Genomic DNA, 20,427 nt, shown 5'->3' on the forward strand with positions numbered 1-20,427 from the left:
AAATCACTACTAGGTGAGAAAAGCTGCCTTATTAAATGAAGACCTGGGAGTGGAGTATGGTGAGTGGGGAGACAGGGGGCGGGGTAGAATAGATACACATTTGCTTTTAAAAAAACCCCAAATAAATCAAGTGGCAAAAAATAAAAGATTTTGTGATGTTTTGAACCATGTTTCATAACCTAGCATGTGAAATTACTGATTCAAAGAATGTCTGGAGTAAAGAATGATTATCACTGACTTTAGAAAAGAAATAAAGATTTGTAAGTAGAGTCCTGGGCTGTAGATCAGATGTGAGTTCTGACACAGGCAAAGCATTTACTGTCTCCTGACCTCTATTTCTTCATTTCACTGGATGACCCTCAAGGACTTTCCTGTCTTGACATATAGTATGTCTCTGAATCAACTACTTCTCCCAAATGAACAAATTAAATAGATGAAAACAATCTGATATCAATGGTACTAGGGTACTAGAAATCAGGGTACTAGGGAGAAAAGCCAATGATACTAACAAATGGAGAAATTGGAGAACCAATAACAATTACTTATGAGATATTCTCTATATCAGAAACCTCAAAATCCAATGGACTCTTAGTAGGGCCTTCATATATTTGCATAGAGTATTTTTAACATTTAAAAACTGAGTGACACGAGAGAAACAACTTCTAAATGGCATGCCAAAGCACACTATTAGAGTCTGAAGGACAATGGCATTCTATAATTTACACAGCATGCCCTTATAGCAGATTTATAGCAAATGACAAATGGCTAACATAGATGAGAAGGTAAACTGTGTCTCAGAACTAATAAAACTCTGGTCAAGCACTGCATTGAAAAGAAAATTCTCTCTTCATTGCCAACAAATTCAGTCTTCATTGCCTACCATAAATCTAAGTAACTTGGGTGGCAAATGTGTTATAGGTTTTCAATCTTCATAAAAAATATGGATCCAAAGTCTTAAAATATTGCATATTCCTTGATCTAGCAATTCTAATTCTAGGATTCTATGCATAAGAATAAAAATGCAAATATGTCAATTATTATACAATTCAAAATAGTGAAAAATAGAAGAAAAAACTAAATATCCACCCATAAAAGATTGCAAAATAAATTAGAACATTTCCCTACAATAAAATACTCTGCAACCATTAAAAAATATGCATATATTTAAATTTTTACCAATATGTTCATGATATATCTCAAAAAGTTTATTGCAATCATTTTTATATGAGATGTCTTTTGAAATCACAGGTGAAATTTTTAATCTTTTCTTTTTCGTTGTCTACATTTTCTAAGTTTTCATCATGAACATAAATAATACTAAGATAGAAAAATACACACACACACATAACAGCAAAAGATAGTTTAAAACACTGCAATAAGACTACGTGAAAAAAAATGTATTATCAACACTTTTAAACAGAGAATCACACAATTTGCAATTCTGAGTGTGCTTGGGGATTGCTTTGGCATCATTCTAAATTAAAAATCCAAACCTTATTGTGACTACATCATACCCATGCAGCGGGTAGCCAGAGGCAACTCCAATTCCTGCTAAACAGTAGGAAGGGTTCTTACTAGAGACGGCTCTTCTGCCTCCTGGGGTGGAGGGGTGCCGTCAGGCATGGAGGAAGGACTAGCCTCATTGTCAGTGGTCACGTCTCCATCTGTCAGCGCATCAAATGAGGGCAATCCGTCTTCATCCACAGGGAGACTGTCCAGTGTCTCTGTGAGGACTGCTAGCAAGTTTGCCTCATTCTCTTCATCTATCTTCTGCAGAAACAGAAAAAAAAAAAAAAAAAAAAAAAAAAAAAAAAAAAACAGAAGATGGGAGTTGACACTTGGAGACAGGTAACACTACTTATCAACATGTTTGACCAAATGAGTGAACCATATGTGAAATCTAGAATGCCCATTCCAGAACACAAAGATCATGTCTTTCTCAAACTCCAAATTCATGTTTTGGTCCAAATGACACAATTAATGAATACTTCTACTACACTAATCTCTGATGGTTGAGCTGCCCAATTTAGCAATTTATTATGTCAGTGCTAAAACTGCTGTATATGACTCTTCTTGGTCACAGAAGTGTTTTCCACTTGCTCATGTTTTCTTTCCCTGACTAAAAGAAAAGATTTAGAGAATCTTGGAGCTTGAGAGAATTTTAACCATCATCTATGTCATTTTCAGATACAGTGCTTGAATCTCCTATACAGCATACCTCCCAAACTGTCTAGACAGCTCTCTATTTGAACGACACCAGAAAGTGGAGCTATACCGAGAGCAACTATAGACTTTCATGGTTTCAATTATAATCTCATCACTGAATACTCCAAAATCACTTATTTATTTTGCTCCCTGACATCTCTCCCAACTTCAGTCATAAATCTCAAACTGCCTACTGGACATTTCTACTTCATAATAGCTCCCTCATCCCAAAAACCCAAACTCTGAACCTTTCACAACAAAACTGCTATGTCTTTCAACTTCTTTAGTTTGGGTAACGATTCTTCAGACTCAGACTCTGGACCCACTTTGACTCTTCTTTCTCTGATCAGTCACTGAGTAAAGTCTTTCTTTGTAATATTTCTTAAATGCATTTATTTCTTGTGGCTGGGGTACTATTCCAGTGCACTATTATTTCTAATAGAGGCTCCAGCAAATATACTCTACCTTGTTTTCAATTCATTCTCACCAACACACTCTTAGAAAGCTTATCTTCAACCATTCACTCAATAAACATTTTTGAACATCTACTCTGTGGCAGGAACATGTGAAATGCGGGAGATACAAAGAGAAACAAGACAAAAGCCTGCCCCTCCAATAACCCTACCATGGGAGAGAAGAACCTGTAAACAATTCATTATAAAATACAGTATTTATTTCAGTACTCTGTAAAAATGCTTCAAGGACTTCCAAACACATACCTTGTTAACAAGGCAATGTGTTATATTCTATGCACATGGACAACCAGTACCAGCACTGGGAATATGGCATAGCTAATCAATGATTACTTGCTAAATAATTCATTGATCTGCATTTATTGCCAACAATATCTTCCGGACCATTTTCTTTTCCTTCTTTTAGCACTTCACATTGTTTGTCCAATCTGACCTCCTTCCAAAGTCTTCTCTTTAAAGTTCTGTATGCTATGACATTAACAATATGGGCTAAATTATCCCACACAGATTTTATTACAAAATGCACCTAAGCTGCTGACATCTAATGAAGCCAGCAGTGCCCACACTTCCTTTTTCTCTAGCACTGAACTCCAGTTAATTGACCTGACAAAATTACAAGAATCACAGAATAAGACAGCTAATCAGAAAATCAAATTGTATTACTAGAGAAATTAGGCAGGCCTTTATCACGTATACATTCTATTTTCACACAAAAATTGTTTTCCTTAATTCCTGATGAAGCCTCTTTCCAGGGGTAAAACTATGGACTCCTTTTGGATTCAAGAGGCCAAGAAGAGCCATTTAGACTCACAGGGGTCTTTAATTGGCAGTTTTAATTTGCATAACACATGCCTCTCATGTTCCTGGATTTGAGATTTTGAGTCAAGTAGTTTGGGTGCAGTGCAGTGTGTATGAAGTTTAAAACTCTAATGCAGGCGCCAGGCACCGTGGCTCATGCCTGTAATCATAGCACTTTGGGAGGACAAGGCAGGAAGATTACTTGAGGCCAGGAATTCAAGAGCAGTCTGGCCAACATGGTGAAATCCCATCTCTATTAAAAATATAAAAATTAGCTACGTGTGGTGGCACACACTTGTAATCCCAGCTATCCCAAAAGCAGAATTGCTTGAACCCAGGAGGCAGAGGTTGTAGTGAGCCAAGATCATGGCACTGCACTCCAGCCTGGGCAATAGAGAAAAACTCTGTCTCAAAAAAAAAAAAAAAAAAAAAAAAAAAAAAAAAAAAAAAACCTCCAAACCTCGAATTCAGGAGGCAAATCCTAATCAGAAAGAGGAACTGTTAACTTCAAAATGGGGCCAACTCTTTCCATAAACTACCAACTGTCAAAATCAAAAATGCACAAGTCAATAACTAAAGCTTATTGAAGACCCTCAGACCCTCAGGTAAACTTTTCAGTCTACCTTCTTTCAATATGCTTTTGGAAGGACCCTGTATGTGTAATTCTAATATTAAAGAGACTCAAATGATGTTTCCTTATTTTCTGCTCAGGATTGTAATCTGGTATCCAGAGACTTCAAGAACCCACTTCTTTAATTCCCCCACATACAATAACTAAATTGAGGTTATTTAACTTTTCTGAATACCATTACATTTAAATAAAATATATGTGTTTTAAAAATCATCTGAAAGTTATTAGATTTACATTATTATATCTATCTCCATATTATCTAATAATTTTGAAAATATATCAAATATACATGCACACACAGACACATACACACTTCCAATAAATTGGACATTTTTCCAAGTATCCCATTTTTTCAAAAAGGCTTATTTCATTGAGTTTCAAAATAGCTCAAGAAAAAGAATTAAAAATATTTACCAATAAATGAATAATTTTGTTTACTATGATTTAAAGTTTGTATTTGGCTTTCCAGAAATACTACAAGCTGTTATTTGCTTTCAATTACATAATACAATAGCGCCATAGCTCTATCCCTAGTGTAAACAAACTACAATAATTCTAATCAAGTTAAAATGACAAAGAACACTTAAATTAACCAGTTTTCTCCAATTTCCTTAATAAGTCTGGGTGAATGTATAACAAATACAATGGCAAAAGTATTGGAGCTTGATAATGTCATAATTAATTTATAAGATCTGATTAAACCACCAACTATTATAATTCCCCTCTCTACTAGAAAGACAATGAGAAGGGAGGATTTGTAAGATGGGAGATTAGCATGGCAGCTTGTGTGTGTGTGTATGTGTGTGTATGTTGGAGTATGTGAGTAGTAAGGGCTACTATTCAACCAGTACCTACCATAGGGCTGTAATGATTATTTACATTACATATCCATTACAAATGATTATTGAATATTATTGTTATTATCTCTATATGTGGGTGACTCAGGGGCTCCAAGACGATTTATTTTAGTAAAGTTTTTTGTAAATTAAGGAAGGAAAAAAATGTTATTGTTTCAAATTATCTGTGTTTTCTTTAGTCATAGGAAGCTGGGAAGAAAACTTGATATTTACTGATGACTCTTTGTGTTTATGTAATAGTGAGTGGATACTGTCCCTCACTGTGGCAATTTCAATTAGTTTAGCATGAGTTTCAACAATCAAACACCCCGGAGAAGGCAATGGATGTGACAAAGAGGAGTCTGTTAAACAATTAATGTCATTTCCCATTATTGCTTTGGTCCCAATTTACAGAGCAAATAAATCAAAGTCACCGCAGATGAAGCACACCGGCCTACTAACACATGTCTGTTCACAGGTGACAGGGTATAGAAACACATTAGTCACTGCACTGACATTGCAAGATAACCTTTCAAAGACTTGGCTCTGATACTGCTTTCTAATTGTTTGAAATTACTATTTGACAAAAATATATATATTCTTCTTAGCTCCATAAAAATTGGAAAAAAAGAAAGGAAAATGCAGAGAGGGGAGGAAGAAAGATCAGGTCACCAATTAGATAGTGATCTACAGCTGCACAAACTAAGCTCAGTCTTGGAGCTGGCAGCAGAGGCGGAAGGAAAGGTAGAAAACAGGCCAATGGGCATTTCTACAGCTGAGCTCTGTGGCTATCAAACAGCATTTCCCACGGTGGGTGTCAACCTTGGGTTCTCCTTACACAATGCAATTCTTCCGACCTAAATAAAGGTCTGTGTGACTGTAACACCTTATTCTCTAAGTGCCCTCCAGGAAGAAAGAAGGCACATCAACAGAAACTCACTCACAGTGTAAAGAATTTCCAGTGACAGATGATACACATACATTTATACTAACAACCCAAAATTTAGAATCTGCAACAATTCCTAAGTCTTACCATGTCATTAATAAATGATAGCTCAGAACAGTCAACAAAATGAGAAAATTTATCTCTGCTCTTTGGGACAGCTGAGTTCCTCTATGACCTGTACTAGTCTGACATAATTTAAAAGGCACAGTTGAAAGAAGATAGGTTCTGTCCCTTCAGGTGCCCAGGGGCACCTCTAGATTAAAACTCTGGACCCGGTTTGTAACATTTGGGTCTTCCTCCTTTGTGCACAGTTGGCAAAGGGATCTTCCAACTGGTTATACATGGTGTGGCAGACAGTGCATTCACCTCACCCAACTGCACACAGAGGGTCAATAAATCCACTAAATTAAGGAGGAGAGGAGGGACTCTGTGATGCTAACTGCCACCTGAAGGGAGAAATGCAGAGTGAATACTGCATGTGGTATCCCAAAGACTTCTAAATGTGAGCTATTATGAAAGGACCATGCCCTGCTTATGTTAGTAATTTTTTCTGCATCTTGTAGGATTGCAATTACACTCTAGTCCCCAGATTCTCACACTCACTTGATCTCTGTTTGATAAAAATAGTTTAATAGCCATTTAATCACAGCTTCATTATCTTGGCTCTCTTAATGCGAATTAGGCCAGAAGAATTCTTGCTTCCTCATTATTCAAATCATCAATAAGAAGGAAACAGTGGGGTCTTCTTATCATTCATTAATCAGTTTCAGTATCTTAGGTGTACTCAGAGATCAATCTGTGTGAGAGGTGACTTAACCTCTCTGAGTCTCTTTTTTTTCTATACAAAATTTCATGTGATTATTTGCCTAATTTTTTGCACTCATGATTAATAGAAAGAAAAAGAGTTGATAAAGGCCTGAGAATTCTTCAAGAAGGTATTCGTAAACATTTCCGGTGTATATTCCCATCAACTTGATTATCTATATTTGAATTTTATTCTTTGAACAGGATCTACCACAGACATTTAGCACTGGGCCAACTCCCCCCAAATACCCAGCATGCCCCGGGCTTCCTCCTTGCCCCATCCTGCTGACTTGGAAACAGCTAATGAAGACAAAATTAACTCCTACTTTAAGTGAGGCCTAATTAGGAAAGGAAATCTGCTAGAGTAACATCTGGTGATGTATTCCAAAGCCAAATATAAATGACATTCTTGGATTATCCACTACTTTGGATTATTGGTTCCACTATGCCCCACCAGGAGTTCAAATAACATGGGAAACAACTTTTCTAACAGATTCAGGAGTTCAAATAAGAAATACAGTGGGTCATAGGTGTGTCCTTTTCCTGCATCTTCACACATAAAACTCTGTACCTGAGTTTCATACATGGATCAGCAGAAAATATTTGCATAAATACAGATTTTGGTCCAAATGTATATAGTTTGATTCAATATTTTTAAGAAACTAAAGTCAAAACTAAAAAAAAAAAAAACTTAAGTATTTTTCTGCAATAAAATTTAGAAATAACAATCCAGAGTAGACTACTGAAATAGAAGCTGAAGTTTTTACCTTTTTTCTTTAACTCGTTCTAATCAGAGCAGATACCACTTCACTGTATGTGTTTACTTGAAGTAATCTGAGCCTTTGCTAAAGAGGTTGTTAAATATTTTGAATACCTACATTCTAACAGTTGAATTTTTTTCCTCTTCCTTCTCTTTCTCTTTTAAACTCTCTGAAATCCACTGTGAATTTGGTTTTGCTTCTTTTATACCCAAGTGTAGGCACTGACAGTATGTCTGAACCTTTCTCACACACTCAATCAAAAATGGGTGGAATCCTAGCTCTTAAATAACCCAATTACTTTTTGTTTGTGATATGAAATACAGGGAAGTAAATAAGGTATGGGCACTGGAAGGTGGGAATAAAAAAATCTCAAGCATATGTGTGCAATGAAAAAATCAAGACAATAAATACCACCTTATATTACATAACACATTATAAAATGCTTTTGTGTCCATTCATTTCTTCCATATGCTCTGAGAGTTAGCTTATACTTATTTCATTCCCATAAGAGATAAGCACATTATGTACAATCTATTTTGCTCTGTTGGATGCCAAATTTGCTGGAATTTACAGGCTAGTAGAAAGAACACAAATTTTAATTTCACTGTCTGAATAACTCCCCATGGGCATACAGACCACTTGAAATATCATGTATGTAAATGAGTCTGTTCATATCACACCCATAAGTTTACATCTCAAGTACATATATTTAAAACAAAATCTAAGGCACAAGTATATATCAATGCCTTGAGTGGATTCTTTGATATTCAGTTGTAGTTGACTACACAAAAATGTATAATCTGTATATACATTGTTCCTCTCAGTTAACCACTCTAACTGAGGAAAGCAATGATCAAAAACCAGGGTTAGTTCCTGTAAAAATAAAATAAGAATCAAGTGGAAATAAAATATAAACAAAATTAAATAATTTGCAGACATATTTAGACCTGTGGGAATTCGTTTAATTCCAATTAATACATATATTCCTATTTAAGCAAGCAAAAAAATGTATTTATATCTGTACTTAGACTCAATTATATTTGCTTATATCACAACTTCATGAGATAATAAACATGTACTGTACATGTGAGATTCATTATTCTGTAGAGTTATAAAAGCTAAAACTATAAATACAGAGTTTCAACAGAGAGTTCTAAAAATTCCTGGTTAATACATGCAAAATGAGCTACTTCAGGGGAAAGGGGAAAATGGTTGGTGGGGGTCATACCTATTTCTCACAATGGGAAGAAGAAGGAACCAAGTTGTGCCATCACACTGGAGACTTAACAGGCCTGAAAAGAGTGAGCAAAGGAATTTACTTGTTCTCAAGTTTAAACTGAAAGAGAAACTGGGCATTGTGGGAAGAACTCCAGAATGGAAGTCAGGAGAATTGATCCTAGATCCATTTCTGCCACCAGCTAGCTACATGTCCTCAAGTGAAAGAACTCAATTCTCCGGCTGCATTGCATAGTTTAGAATGAAAATCCCATAGGTTTCTGGTATTAGTCCATTTTCATACTGCTGATAAAGACATATCCAAGACTGGGCAATTTACAAGAGAAAGAGGTTTAATTAGATTCACAGTTCCACGTGGCAGGGGAGACCTCACAATCATGGAGGAAAAAAGGAGGAGCAAGTCACATCTTACACGGATAATGGAAGGCAAAAAAAAAAAAAAAAAAAAAAAAAAAAGTGTGTGCAGGGAAACTTCGGTTTTTAAAACCATTAGATCTCATGAGACCCATTCACTATCATGAGAACAGCATGGGAAAGACCAACTCCCATAATTCAGTCATCTCCTGCCACACGTGGCAATTATGGGAGCAACTAGATGAAATTTGGGTAGGGACACAGAGCAAAGCCATATAAGTTCCTAACTGGCTTCCCGATTTTCACCCTTGCCACTTGCCATTCCACCTCAAATATTTCATTCACAACACAGAAGACTAAGTGATCCTGATGCAATCTAAGTCATGTCTCACCCCTCTTCTGACCAAACCCTCCACGGCTTCCCACGTCTCTAAGAGGAAAAGCCAACATCCTGAGTGACTTACTAACCAAGGATCACCATGTAATTTATCATCCAAGCAGAACCCTTCTCAGAGGGAGAGGGGATAATGTACATAATCAGCTACTCAGGGATGAACCCAGTCTACACCAGGCTAGATGGAGTATGGTGGCCCTACACTCAGCCAACTTTATCTGACCCTGGCAACACTCCAATTACCTGTCTGAGTCCTTCCCAATCAGTTTGATCTCCTCATTAGTCCACAAAAATGCCAGACATTCTCCTGTCCTAAGCCCTTTGAACTTGCTGTTTTCTCCACCTAGAAGGTTCTTCTGCTAGATGGCCACATGGATTACCCCTTTGTCCCCTCATTTACTCAAATGTCACCTTCTAAGTGCAACATTTCCAACTACTCTGGACACATTCCACCTATTTTCCCTAGATTATTTTCCCTTTGGTATTCATCTCTGACTCAACATGGTATTTTAGTGATTTATCATCTTCATGAACTATCTAAAAGAGGAGGTCGGTGAGGCCTATTTGATTATTGTTGAGATACTTAGTATATAGTAGATGCTTAAAAAGTGTAAGAATGGTAACTAAAACATCTAATCCATCCTGACAACATAAGAATACATAAATTTTCATTCTTCTTTTGTTGTTGTTGTTATTTTCTCTGTAATCCTCACCTCCTCCCACCTCCAGACAATGTGTCTTCTTAATAATATTTAGCTTTGACTATGATTTAGAATTATCTCACATTCATTTCACACATACCAGCTGATAAACCAGGCAAGCAAGTGATACGTTCTTCGTGGGGAGGAAAGAATATGAACAGCTACAGCTATAGAGGGTCTAACTCTGAAATGAACTCCTAGGCAATGAATCTATAGAAGTGAATGTAATGCTCATCTTTTGTAAAAGAGGAAGTTTAAATGGGTCTTGAAAATGCAGAAATTAATCCAAGTCTGTTGTCTGGAAGGATACTGGTACACATCATCAAGCAATCAATTTGCAAACATCTGAAAAGAGTCAAGATGCTTTTGTGAAGAGAAAATCATGCCAGACCTACTACCTGACCATGTAGAAGTGCTGACTCTCTTGTCAAGAGAAAACCACCGACGTAATCTATTTGGACTAGAGTGGTGAGCTTCTTGGTTCCATACCACATAACATGCTCATCTTTAAGCTGGCAATATATATTAATATATACTAATCTTAGCTAGAAGTTTTTAAGCTGTGTTTCACAGAGCCCTGGACACTAGAATAACTGATATAAGGATTGATTATATTATAGTGTATGATAGATTTTGTGTATTTACATACCTTAATTCATAGCCAACAGAAGTTATTTATTTTTTTTTTTTTAGAAAACAGATTCAAGTGTGTTATTTTCTTATCATAAACACAGAAACACAGTGGAAACCATGACCAAATTAAGCAGCCAAATTGAATCATTTTTATTGTCTTTGGATTAAAAAAATATCTTAAGAACTGAGGGTGAATAGTTTAAAACCTGGAGCCATTTTGAGACACTTAGTTCTGTGAGGCAGGATTTTCTCAAACCTCTTCAAACAAACCAAAGCACAAAATAATCAGTTGCTATGACTGGTAATAAGAACCTGCCATCATCTTAAATCTGAACTTGTACTTTTCCTGTTCATTTAAATAATGTCATAGTTCTCTGAGATAAATATTAATAAATAATAATAATAATAGTAAATAGCAGCTGAGTACTTTCTATGTTCCTAATGTTGAGTTAATTTCTTTACATGCATTATTTAATTGAAATCACCTATTTAACCCTATAATTATCTCCAAACTCTCATGGCTAATGAGAAGCAGAGTTGGATATTAAACCAGATATATCTGATGAAGTATCGTTCTCACTCTCTTTCTTTATATATCAGGATTTTATTGAAGAGATTATTACAATGAGTGGGCATGGGCTATTTTAATTTATCTTCATATTGTAGACTAAGAAATGAGTTAGATTGACATAGCATGTATTTATTATCAGCTAAAATGTAAGGTAGGAGATGCAGTTACATGCCATGAGGCACAGTTGGCCTTCCATGCAGAAAGAGGAGGTTGCTTTGCAATTGATTCTCACTATTTATTGCTGGCTAGCCCAGTGTTAGTTCATAGTCTTTTTTTTTTTTTTTTTTTTTTTTTAATCCTACTGAGTGTGACTTGCTCTTCTATTTGAATGTTCTTCCACTTAACATCTTTTGTTCCTATTCTATCCCTACCTCAAGGCCTACCTTAAGCATTCTTTCCCATGGGATCTCTTTCAACAAGTCCAATTCTTCTAATCCTTTATCAGAAAAACTTAGATCCATAGATAGAAATGCAGATTTCAAAGCCTCATCACAAACCACTGAATCCAAATCTCTAGATATGGGTTTCTGGACTGCAGCACTGTTGACATATTGAGCCACATAATTCTTTGTTTGGGGAGCTGTCCTGTATGTTTAGGATGCTTAACAGTATCCCTGGCCTCTTCCCACTAGATGCTGGTAGCACCCCTCCAGTTATAAATATCAAAATGTATCCAGATATGCCAAATGTCTCCTAGAGGCAAAACTGCCCTCATTTGAGAACAACTGACCTGGGAGGTACAGCCTGGGATTCTGTAATTTTCATAAGCAACCCAGGCGATTCTGATAATCAGGCAGGTTTGGGTAATTTGCTCTTTTGTGGCTGTTAAATAGTGTGTAAATCAAGTTGAAATTTATGATTCTGTGTATGCTAGATTTATTCCCTCTAACACATGTGATTCTAGATCTTAATAGTTATTATTAACATATTTTTATCTGTTCTAGGTGAATTCTCTTTCTCAATATGTTATATTAATATGCCTAGTTTTTTATGGTCCATCCTTCCCTGTTGATTACAGCATATTGGTTATTCACTTACCAAATTTGTTTTTGATAGTCCTAAGGCAGCTCAGTCTTTTTATTGCCAATCATTCTCTTTCTTCAACATCTTCTGACCATCACCATTATCATAAAGTTCATTTTAGTTCTAAGGTCTATTTTATTACATAGACTACATGCTAAATGATACTTAAGGACTTTCTTCTATATATCTTCACAGAAGTCTTAAGTATTTCTCAACTTTTTAAGATCTTTATGAAGTCTCAAAAGAGGTCACAATACCTTATAACATTTTTTTATTATTTGAAATAGGCAGTGAGGCAAAATATAGACTCCAAAGTTAAATTTTCTGATTTGGGGTCCTGAGTACATCACTTCCAAGGTGTGTGATCTTCGGCAGGTTACTTAACCTTAATAAGACCTATACTACAGGGCTGTTTTGAGAATTGACTGAGCTAATCCATGCAAATCATATAGAACAGTGCCTGGTATATAGTGAGGATTAATGTTTACTACTAATAATAATATCATCATTATTATTTTCATGCACTAGATTGAATTCAGAATAAGTGAGACAAAATACAGATTTGTTAAAAACAAATTTGAGGAAGAGATAAGACATGAACAAAGGAAGTGAAAAAGGAAGAACATTCTATGCAATAAGCCTACACAGTATAGAAATTCTAAGTAAGGTACCAGAATTACTAAATAGATAATTGCTCAAAAATTCCTACAATTTGTATAAAGTTCATTATCTCCCAGTTACTTGTTAAGGTTGAGATGGTACAGTTGACAGGCATGGTTTGACACTATCACTGGCTGTTTGCCAGTTATCACATGGAATGATCACCTTCAACGCATACTGAAATGAATTACAATACCTACACTTGACACACCCTTCATTTGTGAACACACATGCAGACCTGTATCATATTTACAGATACATATAACATGCATATCCATGTGCATATTTATAAATATTATATATATATATATTTATTTATTTACACATGTTTATTGAGTGCCTGCTATGCACTATAATTTGATTTCTAGGAACTTACATTTTAGTTTTGTGGTGAGAGGATGGCAGATAATAATTGATTTTACATTAGATAGATTTCATATTTATATATAGGGAGAATATGTACAGTATACTGATGTGTGTACACATAAAACATATACACCCATACAAAGAAATATATATATACACACACATGCATACACAGAGAGAAAAAAAAAGAGGTAGCATTTGAAGCAGCAAGGCACAATAGCTAAGAAAGAAATATTGTGGACAGAGAAAAGAGTAAGAGTAAGGGCCAAAGGTCCTGAGGAAAACTTGCAATGAGTAAGAAACTACTTTTTCATGGTTTACATACCAGTATAAGCAGGAGGAGGGTGATAGACAAAATATTTATCAAACATCGCACAGGAACATTGATCCATCAGGACAGCAGCACCAGGACTTCAGAAAGGAGGCCTGCAGTGAATACCTCGCAAAGCTCTGCTGTTACAAATTAGCAGATTACATTAACCCTGGGCATAACCAGTGATTTTTAGACTATGTAAGAAAGAATAATTTCCTATTACAACCAGTAAATTCTATATAAGATAGTACATTTGCTGATGAAAAGAAGTGCTTAGAAGGCACCATTGCAGAGGTCAATGCTATTTGTTCATAAAGACTTAGCACCACAAGATATGTGTGAAATTGCGCAGCTGCAGATTCCTGACACTTGGATCTATATGGTATATTAAGGTTGGGGACACTAAGATGCAGGTAATGTCAAATGATCTGATTACTGTAATATCCTGGCAATGGCATTAGAATGAGACAAAATTGTCTCAAGGTGGTTGGAAGCTATTCAGAGGCAAGGTGTCCTTTCTGTGAGGCCATCTAGGGTGAAAGAAATCAAAGTGTGCTCCATGCTAATCCTCTGTGCCTTTCCAGCTCCTTTCCCCAAGAAACTAGGAGCTACTTAGAGCTTGGACTGGGTCTTTGACTCCTTGACTAACTTTCAAATTCCACTAAAGTGCTCTGCGCAGAGCGACGGGTTGTCAATAAACGCTTGCCAAACAAATACAATATGAGAAGTTCATCTTCTCAATGACTTTGTATCTAAGTATTTTACACGGGTTTAGGTTTCCAAGCATCTGAGTAAGTTTGCAATCTCCTAGGATTTAGATACTGAGCTTCTTTTAATGCCAGACTGAGTGAACGCCTTGTGAAGAATCTTCACACTGAACCAGTTTCAAATGTAGACTCATTCATGATCATCAGTGACTTACATGCATATGTAGAGAGCACACACAGTAGAGAAGCTTAGGACATTGGGCTAGACGAAGTAGCTAATAACCTCAAAGTGACATTTTTAAAGTGAGTTTGATAACAGCATAAAAAAGCACGTGTACCTAAAACAGCATGGGAAATGACAAGAGAGGTATAAACTGATCTGGATAAAAATTTGAGACATACAGAATGATGAAAGGGAAAAACACACCATTTAATGCCTGGCCATGTTGTGGCTCTTATAATGACAGGATGTAGCAACATGGAAACACTGAGTAGTAAAAGCTGCCTGGTCAACTTCCCCAGCAGTACGATGTTGGAGGTAAGAAGCCTGACATCCAAAGGGATAAACAGACTTCTCAATGTCATCTGGTAACTGATCTAATTCTACATCTGTTTTGGACCTATTGGTCTCTTAGTTTTTCTATTAAACCATGTTGCTTATCAGGAGAATAAAAGGAAATAAGTAGCAAAGACTCTTTCTCGTACATTTGCCACAGGTTTTCTTTAAAACTCTACATTGTTTAACATATGGTAAATATATTCCAATATATTAACCTCTGTAGAAATACTGCATTGTATTTTCATATCTGTGTGCTTTTAATAGATCACAAGCTTCCTGGGAGTAGGAATCGTGATTTGTGCATCAAAATCAGTGTCAAAATTTTAACAAGAATTTTTCAAGTACCTACCATGTGTTAGACACTCTTGACATTGGGGGTATAGCAATGAACAAAATAATTTAAAATCCCTGCCTTCAAGGAGCTTATTCTGTTGGAGGAAGATAGATGATTGACAAAATAAATTACTATAAACAAAATAAACAGCTGTGAGGAATAGAAAAGAAGCAATGAGAACTCTATTGGTATTTAAGTAAAGCCAAATTAGATTTATAAAATTCAGCCTTATTTATAAAATCAATGCATAAATATTTTTTCTTAGAAAAGGTTTCACACTGGGATAAAAGTTTTCTTCTGACCCTTACAGAGAGTAACAGATGCTTTAAAGTAGTGACTCTCAATTTTGGCTCTAAATTTAATAATGTATGCATTTTTTAAAATATATGCTTGCCCCTTCCCTACCCCCTTGAACAATTAAGTCAGTATCTTTGGAGGTGGGAGTTAGTAATTCCCTTGAGCAATTAAGTCAGTATCTTTGGAGGTGGGAGCTAGTAATTCCCTTGAGCAATTAAGTCAGTATCTTTGGAGGTGGGAGTTAGTAATTTTAAAATCTTCCCAGGTGAGATTCTCATGGAAGCCAGGACTAAGAATCACTCCTTTAAAATATTAAATAATAGAACCTTTGAGGAAAGATGAGAATATTTCTTATGCTCTATTGTGAGGGCTGAAGGAGAAGCCTTGCCCATCAGTGAGAGCCAGTTGTGGCATACTGAGATGCCCAGAATCCCTCACACATGCCACAAAACATGGATGTTTCATCTTTGACCAGTGCATACCAACTCTGGCTCCTTGACTGAAGGAGTTTTCTTTCCTGAGTCCCAGTTATCTCACCAATTACCCACTCAGCCCTTGTTTCAGTACTTGTGAGTCCATGAAATATCTTAAGTCATGAAGTCTCTTTAGTGTATGATGGTGACACAGGCCAGCCAGGAGCCTTATTACAATGACTGACTACCGCCATCAGATTGAACACCTTTAAAAACAAAGAATCACAGATCATGGGCTTGGTAAGCTCCAAGTGCCTAGGTTTAAAAATAAAAAGACAACCAGGGAACCCACACAGTGAAATGGTTGATACCTATTAAAACAATTATATAGCCACACGTTTGTTAAAATGAATCATAGCCATTAAATATTATGAACTGAATCCAGAAAGTTGTCAAATAGTGTTTGTTCAGTCCATGATCTATCTATGTATGGATACTGAAAAAAGCCTAAAAGAATGAATCCCAAAATGTTATAAGAAGGTGAGATTGCAGATGACGTTAAGTCCATTTGTCTTTTTCCAATTTTCTGTAATGAGAATTTTATTCTTTAAAATATATAAAAATAAAGAACCCAACACTGTGTCTGTGTATGCCATACATGAGAAAATGGGAAGGGAAATAGCTAAAGTGTGATTCAATAATTAATCAAGATCAGCCCAGGTCTACACAACTTTGTGGCCCTGCTTTTGAATTTGTCTTCTTCGGCCCTAATTTTTTGATCTGTAAAAAGGCAGCAGTGAAATCTGCCATGGTTGTCCCATAAGGTTACTGGACATAAAAATAGCATTGATCATTATGTGCTTTAAGGAAGAGTTAAGAAGCATTATATAAAAATGTAGTGCTAAATTTTCACTCCTCTCAGATAAACTCATTCAAGCAATATTTACTGAATTTGTACCATGCTTATATAGTTGCATACTTGACTTAAATTTATTTCTTCCTCACAACACCTCATAGTAGCAAGTAGACTATAACAAACAGCATAAAAACAATGAAAGTATTTGTCTGAGACTCTATAGCAAAGCCACAGAAGCAGAAGAGAAATCAAGACGCCCTCCAGCTAACCCTCTCCCAAAGTCCTCCTCGCCTGAGCTCCTATCAGTGGTTGTAGACAAACCTTCCAGGTCTGTTTCTTGGAATGTCAGCCAGCTGTAATCTCTTCAGGGTGGAAGATCTGATGCTATCAGCTAGAGGTGGCCCTGGAATAGATCTGCACACGATATGAAAACATCAGACTTTAGCAATTGATAGCAAAATAATTTGGTGCCATTTCAGCATCAATTGCTGCTCAATTCATGCCTGGAAGAACATTCAATATTCTTTAAACATTAACCCAAGACCTCTCATTCTGCTGCTGTTCCTATCAATATTATGCCTGTTGTGAATATTTCCAAAGTAGCAGACTCAAAGTCTTAAGGAATTTAACCTTAGAAAAAAAGGGTTTCAAATTATAATTCTCTCATGTACAGGCCTATGTCCTTGAGGAAGGCATCTGTGCCCTGCAACCCTGGTACTACCAACTGTAAAAACGGAGACATAAGCTTCATAGAATTGTGGTTAGGATTAAATGAGATATTGGTCATAAAAAGCACGGTGAAACACCATACAAATATTTCCTACTATTCCTCTGATGATGTTCCTTATTTAAAATTATTTTCAAAATGTTATACTGGCAATAAAAGTTTACAACTTAAGAAGAAACCTTAGGAAACTGTATACCATGTGAACTTAATCTGTTGCCTAAGATGAGCCATATCACAATCTTTAGCCTTGAGTATGTGGCCTTTCTACTTACATGATAAACTGAGTATCATATAGCTGATAAAAAGGCTCACAGATATCACCTTCAATTTGGAATAGCTGAACTAGGACAAAACTTTCATTTAAAAAATCAAAAACCACTGAATCATAGGAAATATAAACAGGAGGTACAGATGAAAAAGAAGAGTTGATTGTGTTTGTATATGATAAGGAAAGAAATAATTGATTTATCATACATAAAAATAAGACTAGAGAAAACAGAGCCTTTAGTAAATATAGCAAGTGTGTTACTTTAATTCTGGATAATATTTTTTAAAAAGAAAGAGGCCATAATACATCTTTAAGGTCTTTGAAGGTCATAGTCTTGTTTTATTTGGCTTTTATTCATTTGTAGATTTAGAACTTTTTTTTTCAGGTGCTTCAGGCATGTGGGGACATAGCCGTGGACCTCACAGACACTGATCTTGTCCTCATGACGTTTGCAGCATCCTAGCTGCACAGTAGAGTCATTCGTCTACAATATCTTACACTTATTTAAATGTTGAATGAAGGGGAAAAAAATAGACAAAAACGAAACTATGAAGAGAAAGGAAAGGAAAAACCAGAAAAGGGAGTTAGAAGGAGCATGGAATGATCCATAATTTTATTGTCATTTTCAGTTGGAAATGAAATACTCTTTTCCTGTTACACTGTTTTGGCTATGGGCTTCAGGAAATAATTAGGTTGGTGCAAAAACAATTGCAGTTTTGGTCATGCTTTCAATGGCAAAACTGTAATTAGATTTGCACCAACCTAATACTATCTTTGAAATGTAAGTTAAGGTTGAATCACCACTCACAACGTTTGTACTGATTCTTATATATCGTCAAGATTATCTTTGGGAGCTATAGCTATAATAAAGCATAAGGGGAGAAGCAAGACTTTTCTTTGAGCTTCCGTGACAGTGATCAGAGTAATGTTGTCATAAAGTCCAAGTGAAAACAACCATGATCTACCAAGGAACTAAAAAGTAAACTCCTGCTTTGGTAGAAACCGTCAGTTTCTATAAAGTACAAGCATGGCAGCAAAATACAGTCTCTTTTCCAGCCTCCTCGTTTCTGGTAGATAATACAGTGGGACACATGATTTTTTATTTTTTATTTTATTTATTTATTTATTTATTTATTTTTTGAGATGGAGTTTAGCTCTTGTTACCCAGGCTGCAGTGCAATGGCACGATCTCGGCTCACTGCAACCTCCACCTCCCGGGTTCAGGCAATTCTCCTGCCTCAGCCTCCTGAGTAGCTGGGATTACAGGCACGCGCCACCATGCCCAGCTAATTTTTTGTATTTTTAGTAGAGACGGGGTTTCACCATGTTGACCAGGATGGTCTCGATCTCTTGACCTCGTGATCCACCCGCCTCGGCCTCCCAAAGTGCTGGGATTACAGGCGTGAGCCACCGCGCCCGGCCAGACGCATGATTTTTAATGATTATGTCTTTAGCCTTGAAGAAAGAAAATCAAACTTATTTCAAGACAAAGGCAAGCGAATTAAAATATCCGGGTTGAAAACTGCAGAGTGACAATAGCAGTCATTGACTATGCTCTTGCTGTGCTTTACGGATACCATCGAGCCCTTTGCACATGCTGTTTCCTTTTATCTTCATAATGATTGTTTGAAATAACTATTAAATCACCTTTTACAGATGAGAAAACTGAGGTTTAAAGAAGCTAAGTAACTCATCAAAGGTTACGTAACAAACATGTATCTGAGTGGTAATTCAAATGCAGGGTCCCCTCTTTTCAGTGACCCTAACTTTTCTAGAACATTTTTCAGGGCAAAATTCAAAACTGTTATACCTTCATAGGTATAAATTTAAACTTAATTGTTAATTTTATTTTCAAGATCTCTTTGGGGGGAAAAGCTCACTGAATGGTCTAGAAAAAAATGTCATGTGTTTCATTGCTTCTAATGAGTTGCTGCAGTTCAGAAGTTTCATTACATTCTGACAATTAAGTTGCTAATAAAGTGAGGAACCGCTAATTGACTTATCCATCTCACAAACTCAAGATCCAGCTAGCAACCTAGAACACAATTTCTATCCCTGGACCAAAAAATCATTCACATCTTGCAATACTCACAGTGATTAGATTTAATCTAGGTAAACCGCAGATTGCTCCTGCACTTGACATGAAGTTCTGACTGAGAACATACATACACACATGCTCACACACATACAGTATTATTAATAACATGTTGTGCTGACGCCTACTGTATTATCAGAACCAATGATAAGATACTGTTCTGCTGGGGCAATGCAATGGCTGTGGACCCAATATAAAAAATTTATTGTAATTGAAACCACAGAATCTTAGGAAATGTAGTCAATTTCATAGAGTATCAAAAGGTCACTCTATTCAATTTATACTTGAGGCTGAGCACAACATTGAAAAAAACAGGTGAGAGCAAATGATGTTATCAGTTGTCCAGGATTCAACAATTTACTTACTATCTAAGGTAATTTATTGATTACTAAATACATGCATAAACTGTATTGAGTCTTGTGTTTGGCACACCAAGTTCTCATAAAGAACTTAATGCTGTGAACAC

At 36.1% G+C, this 20,427-nt stretch overlaps 1 protein-coding gene across 7 annotated transcripts in view; it reads right to left on the minus strand.

Moving 5' to 3' along the window:
- PPARGC1A (PPARG coactivator 1 alpha) overlaps positions 1–20,427 on the minus strand; it is a 698,725-nt gene that overhangs the window by 46,951 nt on the left and 631,347 nt on the right. For all 7 annotated transcript variants that reach the window (XM_074395957.1, XM_039468365.2, XM_074395956.1 and 4 more), the window contains one exon: positions 1,576–1,770. In XM_074395957.1, coding sequence (XP_074252058.1) covers positions 1,576–1,770 — 195 coding nt within the window. The remainder of the gene's footprint in view (positions 1–1,575; positions 1,771–20,427) is intronic.

Source organism: Saimiri boliviensis, chromosome 3 (assembly GCF_048565385.1).
Source record: "Saimiri boliviensis isolate mSaiBol1 chromosome 3, mSaiBol1.pri, whole genome shotgun sequence".
NCBI classification, from domain to species: Eukaryota; Metazoa; Chordata; class Mammalia; order Primates; family Cebidae; genus Saimiri; species Saimiri boliviensis.